Below are 18029 nucleotides of genomic sequence, written 5' to 3'. Positions count from 1 at the left end.
GCTGTTTTTTGTTTAGTTGAAATATGGCCTTGCGTCAGAAACCTGCCTTGATCTTACATTTGCTTTATGGTGCCATGCAAGTCATGATCCTAAACAAGAGGTCTACAACAGAGCCAATCTCAATGAAGACCAGCATCAAACAAGGCACCATCACCTTAACACTTCTTTCAATTATTCTTGCCACAATGCTCCTATGGAAGCAGAGCTTTTCTTTGGAACAAATGGAAAACCTGTCAATGTTCAGTGCTTACACTCAAGAATCAAGGTCACTCCAACCTCAGTGGTCCAACAGAAGCATGCTGACAGTGCTTGCATCTATGCACACTTGGGAGGCCAAGCACCAGACAAGAACACAAGAAAACAGGAACAGATGTAGGCCATCAGGCCCTTCAAACCTGCCCCACCACTTTATGGTTGGACTATGCCTGCCTCAACTCTTTTGTGCTATTTCTCCATACCCCTCTTTTTCTCGATCGATCAAATATTTATCCACCTCTGTTTTTAGTAATTCAAATGATCCAGCTTCCACCACCACGAGGTTAAAGAATTTCAGAGATTCACCATGAATGTGAGAAGAAATTTTTATGCACCTCAGTTTTAAATAAACAGCCCCTTATCTTGAGTTTATGTCTCCTTGCTTGAGACTGACAGATATGTGAAAACATCCCAACATCTAACCTATCAAGCCCTCTGCAGATCTTATGTTTGAATGTCACCCTTCATTCATCTAAACTCCAAGCGATATAGGCCCAAACTATTTAGTCTCTCTTGGAAGAGCTACCCTCTCATTCCAGGAAATAGCTTGGTGAATCTCCTTTGTATTGCCTCCAATGTCACCATAACTTTTTTTTAAAAAGAAAAAGGTTGGTAGGACCAAAACTGTATGCAGTATTCCAGGGGAGATCTCGCCAACACCCTGTACACCTGCTTAGGTAATAATCTGCTTTTTGATTTCCCTTACCAAAGTGCATGACCTCACACTTCCTCATTTTAAAATCCATTTGCCAGTCTTTTACCCACCCAATTTATCCATATCCCATTGCACACAGTATCCTTATCACCAAGCCATCTTCAACTCATTCACTGATGCACGAGAGGGTGGGCCTTATATTTAACATTTGCAAGAAAAGTCCTCCACAATCTGCCCATGTTGCACACGACTGCGTTTTAATACCAAAGCTTCACAATGAAGGCAGACAGTGATAAAATCCACCACTGTCTTTAGGGCATCAGCACAGGCTTTGGTTAATTAAGGAAATGGATATTTGAAGATCAAGACTTCAGACTAGCACAAAACTCATGGTGTACCCGTCGCAATAATCCCTGACCAGATGCTTTTGAGACCTGAAGTACCTGCAGCAGGCACCTTGAGGTAGCATAAAATTTACCAGAAAGGATAAGTGAAGCAATGTGGCAATCTTCTTTCAAGCCGATATCCCTAGCACCAAGGCCTCAATGAAGCTCAGCTGGGCAAGCCAGCTGTTTGCATGCTTGATACCAGACTCCTAAAATAGATGTTCTTCTCCAAGCTCCATCCCTGGAAGAGATTACCAGGCAGATAGAGGAAAAGATTCAAGGAAACGTTCAAAGCCTCCATAGGGGAAAATATATAAAAGATCCCCACTGACTCCTGGGAATCTGTGGTCCATGACCATTAACCAGAAGGAGGACCATATGGAATGAGACTGAGAACCTTGAGTCTGTGCTTCAGAAGCCCCATGTAAATGGTGAAAGTGCATAAACTCCCCACCCACCCATCAGGCCTCATCTGTGGAAGCATCTGTGGTTCCCACATTAGCCTCATTATTCACCTGAGAATCCACAAAACCAGAGTAGGAGCAAGTCATCCTTAATGTGAGGGACATTCAATAAAATGCACAGACTCCGATTCGAAAAGCAAAATGAACTTCAGGTCATTAGGTTCAGGTGGACCTCATTATTCCTCTTTTGCACTATTTAATTTTTGGTAACTTACAGTAATTTTTATGCCTTGCACTGTACTGCTGCCGCAAAACAACAAATTTCATGACATATACATCAGTGCTGATAAATCTGATTCTAATATGGTTATGCATTTAATATCTGCATATAAAATGGCCCAATTTAATTCCTAATAATTTTCCAAAAAAATTACAAATCACAACGAGCATCGACAAATGAAATGAAAAATAATGGCACTTTACTGCATGAATTATTAATGAATAGCATAAAAGGAATTTATAGAGTATGAAAATAGGAATTATAAATCTATGTTGGCAGCCATAAAAAAAACAGCTGCTTCACAAGGGAGATATCTGAATGTAGATTAAAACAGAAGTTAATTTGAGCATCAAGATAAGAATCAAGGAGACACACGAGAGATGCAGATGCTGGCAATCTGGAGCAACATACACAAAATGCTGGAGGAACTCAGCAGGTCAGGCAGCAACTATGGAGGGAAATTAACAATTGATGGTTCAGGCAGAGAGCCTTCATGAGGATAAGAAACAATGCACCTGAAGTAATAAAGAAAAATCTCACCTGAACAAAAAACCACTGATGACTTAAATTCCCAGAATAAAGCATTAAGCACTGGTAAGGTACTTCTGTAAACACTAACTTTAGAAACATTCAAGCATCATGCAGTGGTTTTCAGATTAAGTAACCAAAAACAATTCCAAATTCTGGAAATTCTGCAGTATACTGTCAATATTAGCCTCCTGAGCCAAGGTCACATAGTACACAGTACTACTTGGAGACAAAAGAGACTGCAGATGCTGGAAATCTGGAGCAAAAAAAATACAAACAGCTCGAAGAAGCAGTGGGTCAAACAGAATCCGTGGACGGAAAGGGCTGATCAATGCTATTTGTCCAGTTAAACAGTGAAGCTTTATGAAATATTGTGCAGCAAAGCTCTATGCACGAAATTCCTTCCTTGTCAGAGTATCGTCAGCTGTCTTACTCCAAAGATTTCTGAAATATGCCAAGCCTTTGACACTATACAGCATCAGAAATTGTTTCTCTTTCAGCAGATTTTCTTACTTCTCTAGAAATTTACATTATGACTGTTTAAAAGGCATATGACAGAACTGTTCTAATTCATGAAATCAGGTTTTCACAATATGCAGAGAAATAAATATTTATCTGATGTGCAATTGAAATAAGATACGAGATATATGGCCTCACTGCACGTTTTGCATTTCTGTGACACCCCAAAGTATCTGAGGCTGAGCAGCACGTGCCAGATGAGAGAGTGGTCTCAAAAATAAAAAAAACTTTCCAGAAGGTTTCAGAAACTGAATTGAACACAATTCTGCAGATGCAGCAACTCTGATGAAAGATCATCAGCTTGAAATATTAACTCTTTCTGTCAATAGGTGTCACCTAGAGAAACAAAGGACTACAGATGCTGGAACGTAGATGAAAAACACGATGATACTGGAGGAATGCAGCAGGCCAGGCAGCATCTGTGGAGAAAAGCAGGCGGTCAACATTTCAGGTCAGGACTGAAGATAGGAAAAGGGGAAGCTCAAATATATAGGAGGGAAAAGCAGAGCAGTGATAGGGGGACAAAAGAGGGGAGGCAGGGCAGGCACAAGGTGGTGATAGGTAGATGCAGGTAAGAGATAGTGATAGGCAGGTGTGGGGGAGGAGGGGGAGAACAGATCCATCGGGGGATGGATCGCAGGTAAGGAGAGAGAAAAAAGGGACATAGGCTAGGAAAGGGAGGAGTCATGGGGCAGGGGGGAGAGAGGGGTGTGGGGATTACTTTAAGTGGGAGAATTCAATGTTCATGTCATTAAGCTGCAAGGTTCCAAGATAGAAAATGAGGAGCTGTTCCTCCTGTTTGCACTTGGAATTCTCCTGGCAGTGGAGGAGGCTGAGGACAAACATATCTGTGATAGTGTGGGAGGGGGAGTTGAAGTGACTGGCATTCTGACACATGGCTGGAATTAGAGCATACAATTGTGTTGCTACATTGAAAGCCATGGCACCACCAGGACTCCAGTGAATTAATTCACTAACTTGCTCAAGATGAGATTCCACTCTCTCTTACAATCTGGGGATATTACAACATAGACCAAAATGGTCTATATTTAACATCTGGTGCATCCATAATATGAAGCCAATAAGAGAACTCAACCAGAGTTTGATGGATGACACGAGAGTAGGAGTACAAATTCTGGAGGAATAAGTTTATGAATTGAGGAGGTAGATGGCACAAAGGAGGATGGCAATGAGGAGGATCAGCATCAGGCAGAGTAAATCTCAGGGGCAAGAAGATTATGTGATATACCACAGTATAGAGGTGTGCTCATCAAAGGCACAAAATACTTGTGTCCAATATTCATAAGGAAGTGGCCTCTTTCCTCCAGCCTGATGAGGCACTGAGCCTGAGAAGGCCCCACTCATATACGAGTGGCTGGGAATTCCTCACTTAGACCAACAATGTAATTTTTACCTTGCTGAATGCAGGTTTCTGCCCATGTGTGTTGGTGCCCACCCAAGTATGGCACAGTGTGTGGGTATGTAACTGCTGGGATTGAGAGCAAGCTCATCTGAGAAGGAAACACTGGAGCTCATAATTTAACAAATCTCATTAAGTCATATTATTTTTCTTCCCTACGTTGCCCTGCAGCAGTTCCATCATCTTCTGACAGCCTCTCTGTTTGCAGCTCTTGAAATTCTCCCTCCTGGTTAGGATTTCCTCCATCAGCATCTCTGACTCACTGTCTTCAAACCAATGGATTCAGTCCTCATCTGTTCTCCTCAGTGGCAGACACTGCAATGGTTATTCCTGGTGAGTTACCACTGAAGTCTGGACCCCTTGTATGTTTACAGCAGAGCCAATGCCTATAGCTGTATGATTTTAATAATGAACAGGATTAGTGCTATTCACCGATGGATAGGTGTTTACACTGTTGCACACAGTCCCAATTCTTATACAATGAGTTAGTTCAGTGAGATTGCATACATTGTCCATTGGCATGGTTGGAAAATGTTGGGATAACCATGTACACTTAATAAAATAAGTAGACAAATAAGAAACTAAGCAGAGAGAAAACACCAAGCTTTTCTCGTCACAACAAATGCCAATGGTTACACAAGATACTGCCGATGTCGGAATCTGGAGCTACAAACAGTCTGCTGGAGGAATTCAGCAAGTTGCGTAGCATCTGCGTGGGCAGGTGGGGGGAGTTGGGGGGGAGAAAGAGAAGGAATTGTTGATGTCTCTGGTCAAAACCCTGCATCACGATGACCATGATCCTGATGCAGAGCTTTGACCCAAAATGTTGACAATTCTTCAATTCCTTCCCCCTACAGATGCTGCTCACCCCACTGAGTTCCTCCAGCAGACTGTTACTCCAAATGACCATGGTTAACAGTTTGAGAAAACAGATGGATATACCCTACTCTGAACACTTTTACTTTGTTTCTTTACCTACAACAGCTAGTTGCACCTTTAAATTAAATTTAATAAAATGCAGAATTGCTCAGATTTTTTTCTGTACATATTTCACAAACTAATTATTAACAAAGCTCCAAATTGGATACACAAGTTATCAAACTAACAGGACAAAAGGAAAACAGTTTCAAAGGTCAGTAACAACATGGGAACAGTTGGTTTTAGCTTTGTGAAAATTTTATGTTGAGCAAGTATTATTATACATATGTATATTCTACACTACACTTCCCACTTTTAAATGATTCTGATGTGCAAGCTCTTGAAGGGTTAAGTTCAAAGGGAAAACTGTTTTAAGCTTTTAATATTTAAAAATATGGCAAGATCTCAATGTTTGGAAAATTGTTAGGAGAATTGCCTCAGTGTCAGCATGTTGCACCAATTCAGTTGGTTCATGTTTAATCTTTTTAAATTTATGAATACAAATCAAAATGATTAATTAGTAAAATCTATTAATTAAGTCAAATAAGTAAAATTTAGTATAATTTCCTTAGTAGCAAAAGCAGAAAAGGAGAAAGACCCAGCTGGTCATGCAGCATCTGTGGAAAGAGAAACAGTTACTAATTCACGTTGAAGACCCTTAATCAGAACTGGGAAAGTGAAAAACAAGTTAGAAGCTGTTAATTATGTTATCTAATTGGTAGGTTAATGAGATGCAAATTCAACAATTTCAGGTAACTTTCTGTACTGGTATCAGAACTGGCCAATCTAGTTATAGGGAATCCATCGACAATATTAATCCAGTTCTCTCTTTCCAATTTGAGGGTCTGACCTGCATATCACAGCTTTCCTTCATTGATCTTCTCCCTCTCTAACCTGTCAACCAGCTTATCACCACAGCAACTCTGGCCTCACCTTATCAGAGATAATCCTTTTCCCTGATCCATCACTCCCCCATTCTCTCTGCAACTTTAAGCTAACTTGCTTTTTCTCTTTTCACAGCTCTGATGAAGGATTTTCGACCTGAAACATTAAAAAATTCACTTTCCCCAAATGCTGTTTGCCTTGCCAAGTATTTTCAGCATTTTTAGTTTTTATTTCTTTTCTACTTTATCTTTCTCTTTTCCAAATGAACATTTGAACAAAAAGAAGAGAACAGGAAGGAGGAAAATAAAACAGAAGAACAATAAAGATGCATTAAACCAAACAAGTCATCTAATGCTGCAAATAAGGGCAAAGACAAATTTAAATTGGCCTTCGGACAGCACTTTAAACTGATGAATATGAGACACACATCTTTCATAAGCTCATTTATTATGGGGGGGGGAGACAGAGGGGCTATGACGTTTCTAGATATCTCTGCACACACCCTGTTTTTTGACAACAGGAGCACAATTCATTTCATGAGCAACAAAAAAATCCTTACTGGGATGATAATCTTACCATTTAAGAAAGCAACATTCCATTGCGAAAAGAAATTCACTCTTACAAATGCAAGAATGTGTAAAACCATGCAAATCAATAGACATTAAAACAACAACAGCTCAAGTATATTTGTGATATTTTGCAACTGAAAGATTCTGTCATGTCATCTCAGAATTTACTTCTGCTGGGAGAATGTTACTCGCCTGTGTTATGCATTCTGTAATCAATTTACAACACTAGCTCCATCTATGCAGACACCATGGACACCAAGATCATAAAGTCTGGCTGACTGGCAAGCTTTCAACAAAGCAGATCTGGCACCGATGCTGCTTAGGGTAAACCAGTGGGGTTTGTTAGGCTTGTAGTTATCACATGCATGCACGTATGCAGAGGTTTCTTGAAACATGTGTTGAACTAATTTATTAGTGGGCTATATACCTGAACATACTGGATACAAGTGTTTTATTGCTATGCTGATCAGCATTGCAGATCTAAATCTCCTTACAGGATTAAAATGCTGTTCCTGATTACACGATAGGTACCCATTTAAAAAAAAACAGTAAGAAGGTATTTTGCAGTGAAAATGTAATTAGAATTGCAAAACATAATTCCAAGAGTAAAGCACAATGCTTTACCACAGGAGGACCCCCAAATCATTCTTATTCTCCCTGCTTGATCATAAAGGGCCACAGGAAGAAATGTGGCAACAGGTGAATCAATTGGGAAGATAATTCTGTAGATGTGAATGCAGGAAATCTTAAAAGGTCGACTACCTTAACAACAAGGCGACAAAAGAAAAACGGCAAATTTAACCAAGATCAAGCTTCAAGAAAGACACATGCTTGAACTTTCTGCACAACTTCATCTTTAATCTCAGCTCCCAAATCTTTGAATGAAAGTGGCAGTAATTGGGAGCTCTTGTTTACTATAATGTGTGTTTATAAATACAATGGAAAAATATCAAACTCATGTGCCAAATCGATTAATGTTTCATTAACTTCCAGAACTTTCTCATGCTTTATGAGAAACATTTAATATGCAAATCCCATTCTTGATTTTTCAAGCTAATCTTATTACTTTATATTTTTCCATTTTGAACTTCAACCTTTCTGACCATCACCTAGCCTCAGCCAATCCCTTGAATTAATTGCATCTTGAAAGATTTTTCACTGCTGTACGCAATTTGACTGAAAACATAGGCATAAAAATAAACACAAATTAATTGAGAAATAGAATTAACCAAGACAAAAACCAGCCACCGCAGATATCCTGAGCAGCCCCAATTTAAAACAAATTTCCAATCTGACTTTGTAAAATATATTTTTATCATCTAACTTGCACCTGTACATTGATCCTGTTTAATACAATATCATGCATCTGCATCCAACTGGTTAGCACCCTGTGAATTACTTTGTAAACTCAAGTATGTGTTAGAATGCTTTCCTTAAAAAGGTTCATGTTTCACTCTTATCCACTTTCTCAATGAAATCAAGTAAAATTATTCATTTAAAATTTCCTTCAGACATGTCTATAAATTGTAACCAACAAAATGTCTGTGCTGCATCACTTATAATTCAACATGTTGTTTCAAAACATAAACACTATTGTAAATTTGTTTTGTTGTTAATATTAAACCAAGGATGATCTGAACAATCAGCACATTAAAAAAAAATCTGGTGGCTCTGCTGTGCCCATGTTTGATATTCAGCCTGGCTAGTTAGCTGATCTCATCAAGATGGTATTAAGGGTGTTAGAGTTGGTTTTAAGGTCTGAGAGTGTGGGAACAAGAAGAAAACCCACATCTTTCTCCTGACTGTTATTTGGCAAATACTGTTGACAAATCAATTGTGTAGTCTTTTTGTTTTTACAAAGATGTTAATTATTCTTCCCATAACTGAGTTCTACATCTTTCTTCTTACAGTTCACTATAAATACACTGCATTATAAATACATAAAAAGCAGCATTTTTTTTTCCCCCACTGAGCAAGCGTCTTGCATCACTTCTTCAAAAAGGCTGTGACAGTATAGGCATGTCTTTGTCTTTTTAGGTAAACATGGTGGTTGGCCCAAATACCTGAATGACTAGTTATGAACATGCCTGTGACTAGTGTGCCGCAGGGATTGGTGCTGGATCAGTTGCTGTTTATCATCTATGATTTAGGTGATAATGTGGTAAACTGGATCAGCAAATTTGCAGATGACACCAAGATTGCAGGCGTAGCGGACAGAGAGGAAGGAATCAAAGCTTGCAAAGTGATCTGGACCAGCTGGGAAAATAGGCTGAAAAATGGCAGATGGAATTTAATGCAGACAAGTGAGAGGTGATGCACTTTGGGAGGACAAACCAGGGTAAGACTTACACAGTGAATGGTTGGACACTGAGGTGTGTGGCAGAACAAAGGGACCTGGGAATACAGATCCATAATTCCTTGAAAGTGGCATCACAGGTAGATAAGGTCATAAAGGGAGCTTTTGGCACATTGGCCTTCATAAATCAGGGCATCCAGTACAGGAGTTGCGATGTTATGTTGAAGTTGTACAAGATGTCGGTGAGGCCAAACTTAGAGTATTGTGTGCAGTTCTTCCTACCCACAGGAAGGATATCAATAAGCTTGAAAGAGTGCAGAGAAAATTTACACGGACATTGCCAGGACTCAAGGACCTGAGTAACAGGGATAGGTTGAATAGGTTAGGACTTTATTCCCTGAAGTGCAAGAGAATGAGGGGAGATCTTATAGAAGTATACAAAATTATGAGGGGCATAGATAGGGTGAATGCATGCAGGCTTTTTTCCCCCTCAGGTTGAGTGAGACTAGAACTAGAGGTCATAGGTTAAGGGTGAAAGGTGAAATATTTACGAGGAATCTGAGGGAGAACTGCTTCACTCAGATGGTGGTGCGAGTGTGGAATGAGTTGCCAGCGGAAGCGGTGGATGCAGGTTCAATTGTAACATTTAAGAGAAGTTTGGATAGGTACGTCAATGAGAGAGGTATGGAGGGCTCTGGTCTGGATGCAAGTAGATGGGACTGGGCAGAAAATCAGGCTGGCATGAACTAGATGGGCCGAAGGGCCCACTTCTGTGCTGTAGTGCTCTATGACTATTAAAAAAAACAGTAGTGCTGGTTATTCATTGATTTTTTTTATCTATCAGCAAAGTACTCAATAAAAAAAATTCTGCCCAAACTTTTCTCCCCCAACCACAGTGGCACTGGTATAATTACCTGTGTAAAATATTTATTTAACATAATCTTAGAAACAAACTCAAATCTACCAATTTCGTCTGTAACATCCATCTGCAATGGCTTTACACAATTCTGAGGCCAAATGCTAAACCTTTACAAAATGTCTAACCCCAGAAGTATTTATCTTGACTTTGCTGTCACTAAGTTCGGCTGCTCTATCATAAAATCAACTTGCAGGCAATGTTTTACCCACTAACGTGGATGTTTGTTTGTTGGAGCAACAAGGCAGGTCCAAATTTCATTGGCAGTTCTGCAGGAATTGAGCCAAAGCTTTGGTGAAAGATGTGCAACACCCTCCAGGATATAGCACGGCCCCAGTTGTATCAGACTTCTGGTCTTTCTAGAATTGTACAACACCACTTGATAGCAACAGAATTTGTGGCTACCCTTTAAAAGACAAACATCCAGACATGGAGCTGCAGTTTCCCTTTCACAAGAACTTTCAATCCAAAGGACCTGGAGGCTAGTGCAAACATTAACTGTAAATAGGCTATACCACATAGTGACCCAGGTTAAGCAAGCAGCCCAGATCTGAAAGGAAAAGAATGCATAACAAAACAAGACCCTTTCCAGTGGACCAAAGGCAATTTAATTTTGCTAGGAGGACCTTACTTCAGGTGGGGCAGGCAGACACTGATATACATCAGTATCTGCATGGGGTTAACACTGGAGGATAACTTCAGTAGAATCATGGCAGATCATCAATTTCAACACCCATGTACATTCAGGGCTTGTGTGTTTACTGCTCTGGGGAGTTGTCTCGATTCTTATTTAAAAGTTACCAGGAAGAAAATAATGTCCATTGTTTCCAAATTTTAATATATTTCAGGAGCTATCTTGCTGATATTTCACCCAAGTCCAAGATATCTCTTCTGATATTAACCCCATCTAGTTGATTCCTAATCTCAAACAGAATCCTATTGTTTCCTGATCTCCAACCAAAGAACCAAAAAACAGGCCCTTCGACCCAACACATCCATGCCGACCAAGATAGCAACCTCAGCTATTCCCATTTGCCTGCATTTAGCCCATATCCCTCCAAATCTTTCCTATCCATGTATATGTGCAAATGCCTTTTAAATGTTGCAATTGTACTCACATCTACCTCTTCTTCTGGCAGCTCATTCCATACACTCACGATTCTCTGGATGTAAAAGTTGCCTCTTGGGTGCCTTTGAAATCTTTCCCCTCTCACCTTAAATCTTTGTTTTATAGTCCCTTACCCCAGGAAAAATTACTGTGACCATTCAGCTTATCTATGCCCCTCATGATTTTATACATCTCTCTAAAGGTCACCCTTCAGCCTTCTGCACTCTAGGTAAACAAAGCCCCAGCCTATCCAGTCTCTCCTTATAACTCAAGCCCTTCTGTCACAGTAGCATCCTTGTGAATCTTTTTGGCACCCTTTCCAGCTGAATCACATCCTTCCAATAGCTAGGCATCCAGAACTGCACACAGAACTGCCCTCCAATCCTCTCAGCTTTCAAGATTCCTGCTAACAGCTTCACTTTACCCAGGTCCCCAAACTATCTGTCAATTCCAGACAGCAATAACATTAATTACAGACATATTGTCTTTCAGATCAGATGCTAAATTGAAATCATTTAGCTCAAATCCATAATGTCAAGATACAAGTCATCCATCTTGCTTTCTCACATCTTATTATGTAATATTTGCCCACGTGCCATAAATTCTCTGTGTCTCTAAATACAATCAAACTGTGTCAAACTGGTGCTAATAAAGCCAATATTTAAAAGCTGGTAGAGTGTCAGTCTCATAAAGACTTCAACTGTGCTATTTCCTAAATAGTCAATAAAATTCTCTTGTCTTAAATTCCACTGTTACTTCTTAGATGGCTCTCCTCTCAGTTTGTGTCGGTGCTGTAATTTTCTTCCTTGACATATTCTCACCACTTCCTTTTCATTCCCTAATCTCCATGTTTCCTGATCTTCACCCATCACTCAATGTAGAGAGAGAATCCAAAAAGAAATAGTGTGATGTAGGAGAATGGTAAATAACAAGAACTTAAATAAATGTGTGAGAAATGGAAAAAAGTCGAGAGGAAAGAATGGGAAAGTGATGTCGAGGCCAAGAGGGAATCAGCCATGACCTTATTGAATGGTGCAGCAGGCTCAAGGGGGTGACTGGCCTATTCCTGCTCCCATTTCTTATGAAAAGCATGTGCCTTCCTTGAAATGGAAGGCACAGGCGCAAAGACAGGGGTAAAAGTATTTATTGGTGATATTAGCTAAACCATCCCCAGGGTAATTAGAGCAGAACAACTGTAGGATTATGGCAAGGAATATGGGTTTCCAAATGGGGAAAATGCAGCCTACAGGGGGTACAACAAAATTGTTCATCCATTACAAAGGCATAGATGGCAAGGGTCTTATTCACAGAAAAGTACATATAGGCATGATAACTGATGTTATTCTGATTTGATTTGGGCAACAGTACAACTAGCTCAGTGAAGAAAGCTGGGGAAGACAAAGAGAAAGTCATGTACTTTGAGGATGGTTCCATCCCAAGCATAAAAATGTAGAAGAGAAAGTAGGCTGAGGATTCATACTGGATACGAAGAGGATCTCTTTGAAGCCTAAGAGGCCAAAGCCAAGTGAGGGAAAAAGGAACAGACAGCAAAGAAATTGATATCCAGGCCAAATAAGAGACAAAAGAGAGAAGTGTGGTAAACAATCACAGTACTAAATAGATTCAGTTCTAAGTACCGGTTGATGCTCCACAACTTGCCCTGGCAACTCCAGAAAGCTAAAACAGTCTATTCACAACTTGATGACACACTTCAATTAAGTTCTTGATCTCTTATCTATGCCATGAGCCAACTTTGCCCAAGCATGACTCTGTTACCTTCAGTTCATTCCTCATGAGTCTCTCTCTTACTTTCCATAAACCCGAGTTCATCCAAAACTCTGCTGCCCAAACCATAATTTACATATTTTTTCAACCTGGATAATGTAAAGGTTGCAAAGAGCCTGGTTTACCCTGAAGAATAAGAGGAAGGCAAGAGAACTTGTGAAAAGGGTACTTCACTATTTATTTAGAACATCGAACATTACAGCACAGTACAGGCCCTTCGGCCCACAATGTTGTGCCGACCTTTTACCATACTCTAAAATCAATCTAACCATTCCCTCCCACATACCCCTCCATTTTTCTATCATCCATGTGCCTAATCTAAGAGTCTTTTAATGTATCTGCCTCTACCAGCACCCATGGCAGCATGTTCCACGCACCAACCACTCTGTGTAAAAAAAAATTACCTCTGATATCCCCCCCATACTTTCCTCCAATTACCTTAAAATTATGCCCCCTCATGTTAACCATTTCCACCCTGGGAAAAAGTCTCTGGCTGTCCACTCGATCTATGCCTTTTATCATCTTATACACCTCTATCAGGTCACCTCTCATCCTCCTTCACTCCAAAGAGAAAAGCCCCAGCTCACTCAACCTATCCTCATAAGACATACTCTCCAATCCAGGTAGCATCTTGGTAAATCTCCTCTGCACCCCTTCGAAAGCTTCCACGTCCTTCCTATAGTGAGGCGACCAGAACTGAACACGATATTCTAAGTGTGGTCCAACCAGGGTTTTATAGAGCTGCAACATTACCTCGCAGCACTTGAACTCAATCCCCCAGCTAATGAAGGCCAACACGCCATACACCTTAACAACCCTATCAACTTGCGCAGCAACTTTGAGGGATCTATGGACTTGGACCCCAAGATCCCCCTGTTCAGCCCAGCTTTGCATCCTATCAATGTCCTACTGTAACCCTTGACAACCTTCTACACTATCGACAACACCACCAACCTTATAACAACACCACCACCACCTTTTTGTAACTTAGTCATTTTTATGTCTTGCACTGTACTGCTGCCGCAAAACAACAAATTTCATGACGTATGTCAGTGATAATAAAACTGATTCTGATTCTTTCCTCCAGGAAATCAGTAGCAGCATGTTCCAGTGAAGAAGAAGGATGGCAAGGTTCAGGAACCTTGGATGACAAGAGATATTGCAAATTTAGTCATAAGAAAAAGGAAGCAGATGTGAGGTTTAGGAAGCTAAAATCATACAGAGCCCTTGAAGAATTTAAATAAAGCAGGAAAGAACTCAAACAGGGAATCAAGAGGGCCAAAGGGGCTAGGAAGTGTCCTTGGCGAGTAGGATTAATTTATACGTACATTAAAAACAAGAGGGTAACTAGAAGAGGGTAGGACCACTCAAGGACAAACGGAATTTATGCCTGGAACCACAGGAAATGGGTGAGGTACTATATGAGTATTTGCATTGGTATTTACCAAGGAGGACATAGAGGCTAATGAGATCAGTGTGGGGTAAGCTAATATTCTAGGGAATGTTAATATCAAAAGAAGAGGTGGTGTTAGGTCCCTTGAAGAACTTTGTCCCCAGGGCCTGATGGGATCCATCCCAGGTTATTGTGGCAAGAAAGGAGATCCCTGGGGTCCTGACAGAAATCTCTGTATCCTCTCTAGCCACAGGGAACATCCCAGAGGACTGTAGAGTAGCCAATATAGCTCCTTTGTTTACGAAGGGAAATAGGGATAGCCCAACAAATTATATGCTGGTGAGGCTTAAATCAGTAGTAGGGAAGCTATTGGTGAGCATTGTTAGGGCAAGGGGGAAAAGCTTAAAGGAGATATGCGAGGCAAGTGGCAAGTCCCCCCCCTCCCCCAAGAATGATAGGTGCCTGGAACACACTATGATGGGGGGGGGGGTGGGGGAAGAAGGGCTTTATGAAAGCAGATACAATTGTGATGTTTAAGAGACACATGAACATGCAGGGATGGAGGAATATGGATCATGTGCAGGCAGAAGGGATTAGTTTAATTTGATATCATGGTTGACACAGACATCATGGGCCAAAGAGCTGGTTTCTTTGCTGTACTGCTCTATGTTCCATGATGCCCCTTAAAACCCAACTCTTTTGCCAAGCTATTGGTTACCCATTTGACTTTCCTATTCTTTAGCTCAGGGAGTCAACTTTTGTTTTCTATGAACCACCTTGGCATATTTTATTATGTTTAAGGGTGCTAAATTGTTTTTGGAAGGTGCATATTTAATTCCAACCTGACTGATAAAATAGGGCAGGTACGGTAGTGTAGTGGTTAGCATAAGGCTTTACAGTGCCAGCGACCTGGGTTCAAATCCGGCCACCGTCTGTAAGGAGTTAGTATGTTCTCCCCGTGACTGTGTGGGTTTCTTCCGGGTGCTCCAGTTTCTTCCCACATTCCAAAGACATACAGGTTAGGAGCTGTGGGCGTGCTATGTCAGCGCCAGAAGCGTGACGACACTTGTGGGCTGCCCCCAGAACACCACACAAAAGATGCATTTCACTGTGTGTTTCGATGTACATGTGACTAATAAAGATATCTTATCTTACTTTCCTTTCTCTAATGGTTTAAAGGACTAAAGTGATGCATAAAACTATTATGACTGAAGTACCAGGGAAAATCATCTGAATAAATATTTTCTCATCCATATCCAGGAAAATGTTCTTCTAACAGTTTGAAAACCCCTGAAAAACCAAGGACCTTACAGAAATACTGGATTTGATGAAGTTGTTTTCTAATCCATTTTGAATTTAAGATACAAATTTGTCCATGGACATACAACAATGTGTTTAAGGTTCAAATTTACCTGGCAGGATAACAGACTTCTTATTAAGCATACTTTATTATTTTCTGAAGTATGATCCAGTTAAATCAAATCATTCAGTATTGGCATTGTATGGCAAGATGCACTAAAGCTACACAACAATGAAAACTGAACATAGTCAAAAATGATACGCAGAGTCTCATGGAAGTATTTATCAGCTACTTGCAAAATGAACCCAAATGCTCATGTCCAAATTAGTTCCGGTACACCCTCCTTCACATAATTATACAGACAATTCTCAAAATAAAAAGTACTAATGCCGAATTTTAAAAAGTACAATAACTAATGGAATCAAATGGTTGAGATAAGATTTCAACAATACTTACGGCTGGCAGAGTTTTACCAGATCTTGGTCAGTGGTGCCTGGTGGCAGTCCTCTGATATAAAGGTTTGTCTTACTAAGCTGTTCCCACCCTGCATTATTGCTACCACTACTGTTATTGTTGCTGGTTGTGAGGGGACTGGGTGGGGCCATTGGATGAGACGTGGGTGCACAGGGAGTCTGCAAAAAAAAAGAAAGAGAAAGTGTACATCATTTTAGCTCAGACTTCAATTCACAAATTTACTAAACTTAACAGGAAAGCTCCATATTTCTTACACTTCAATCACATTCGAAAGCAGATGCTTAATAGCTCATGCAAAGTTTTCATCAATATATGAAAAAACAAATCTTATATTGTGTATCCACTGCTGCTAAAATTGAAGTGCAATAATTAAAGGAATGCAACTTTAAGCCTACAAGTTTGGTTTTGGATTCAGACGATGGTGTTCAATACCTTAAAATTCATTTACACCAAACACAACTGCAGCCATGCCAGTCCTCGAAGGCAGTTGCTCCACATTGAGTTGTGGACAATTCATGGCTGCAGCAGAAGGCAAGGATTCTTGCTAGATTCTCAGCACTGGAAAGGGGAACACCAGGTTCCCAGCAGACTGAAGGATAGAGATTTGCACCAATTTCCCAGCACAACAGTGGTGTCAGTCATGCAACACATCTCTCTCCATACAATGTTAAAAAGACTCCTTTTACTGTCAATTCCATAAGCACACTCATTCCTGGGAATGCAACTGAGTGCTGAATAAGATACTGGTGTACAATTACAAATTTTTGCTCTTGGTCCATTGGTTCTATCATTGAAGATCAAAACCAACTCTTACCACCACTTTCTTATAAATTATAAAATGTCATAACCATGGCAGTGTACCATTTCCTTCCCCATGTACTCAGAAAAGAAAATTAGGACAGATCCTTCCCCTTAAGCACAGAAATCCCTTTCAGTTGAGTAACACATGCTATATACAGAGAATAATGTAGCATCTGAAAAAGCAAACTAAAAGATTTAAAAGAGAGGAGGTAGGGAACAGCATGAGAGCAACTGAGGGAGCAGTGTTAAAAGGAAGAGAATCAAAGGACTGCAGATGCCGGAATCTAGATGAAAACACTATGATGCTGGAGGAACTCAGCAGGCCAGGCAGCATCCGTGGAGAAAAGCAGGTGGTCAATGATTCGGGTCAGGACCCTTCTTCAGGACTGAAGACAGGAAAAGGGGAGCCCAATAACACAGGAAGGAAAAGCAGAGCATGACAGGTGGACAAAAGAGGGGAGAGGTGGGGTGGGCACAAGGGTCATAATAGGTAGATGCAGGTAAGAGATAGTGATAGGCAGATTCCAGGGAGGAGGGGAGACAAGATCCACAAGGGGATGAGTCAAAGGTAAGGAGAGAAAGGCAAAAAAAAGGTAGGAAAAAATAGGCTAGTAAAGGGAAGAAGAGAAGAAGCACGGTGGGGGGGCAGGGTTCTGGGGAAGGGGGTGGGGATTACTTAAAGTGGGAGAATTCAATGTTCATGTCATTAGGCTGCAAGGTTCCAAGACGGAAAATGAAGTGCTGTTCCTCCAGTTTGCACTTGGAATTCTCCTGGCAGTGGAGGCAGTCAAGGACTGACATATCGGTGATAGTGGGGGGAGGGGGGGTATTTTGAAGTGATTGGCAAGAGGGAGATGCAGATCATGGTTACGGATGGAGCACATGTGTTCTGCAAAATGGTCCCCTAGTCTGCGTTTGGTCCCCCCAATGTAGAGGAGACCACACTTGAAGCACCGAATGCAGTAGATGATATTAAGGGAGGTGTAGGTGAATCTGTCTCACCTGAAAGGACTGTTTGGGTCCCTGGATGGAGGTGGTATAGGGGCAGTGGAAATTTCCTGGGGAGGGAGTGGGATGGGTGGGGGGAAGGGAGAAGTGAACTAGGGAGTCACGGAGAGAGCAGTTCCTGTGAAAGGC

At 40.8% G+C, this 18029-nt stretch overlaps 1 protein-coding gene across 5 annotated transcripts in view; it reads right to left on the bottom strand.

Annotated features, from left to right (window-relative positions):
• rbms1a (RNA binding motif, single stranded interacting protein 1a) overlaps positions 1 to 18029 on the bottom strand; it is a 151089-nt gene that overhangs the window by 87656 nt on the left and 45404 nt on the right. For all 5 annotated transcript variants that reach the window (XM_052023536.1, XM_052023544.1, XM_052023563.1 and 2 more), the window contains one exon: positions 16074 to 16249. In XM_052023536.1, coding sequence (XP_051879496.1) covers positions 16074 to 16249 — 176 coding nt within the window. The remainder of the gene's footprint in view (positions 1 to 16073; positions 16250 to 18029) is intronic.

This window comes from Pristis pectinata, chromosome 1 (assembly GCF_009764475.1).
Source record: "Pristis pectinata isolate sPriPec2 chromosome 1, sPriPec2.1.pri, whole genome shotgun sequence".
Classification (NCBI taxonomy): domain Eukaryota; kingdom Metazoa; phylum Chordata; class Chondrichthyes; order Rhinopristiformes; family Pristidae; genus Pristis; species Pristis pectinata.
Note: the sequence above shows the minus strand (reverse complement) of the source record. Positions and strands in the feature narration are given on the sequence as shown.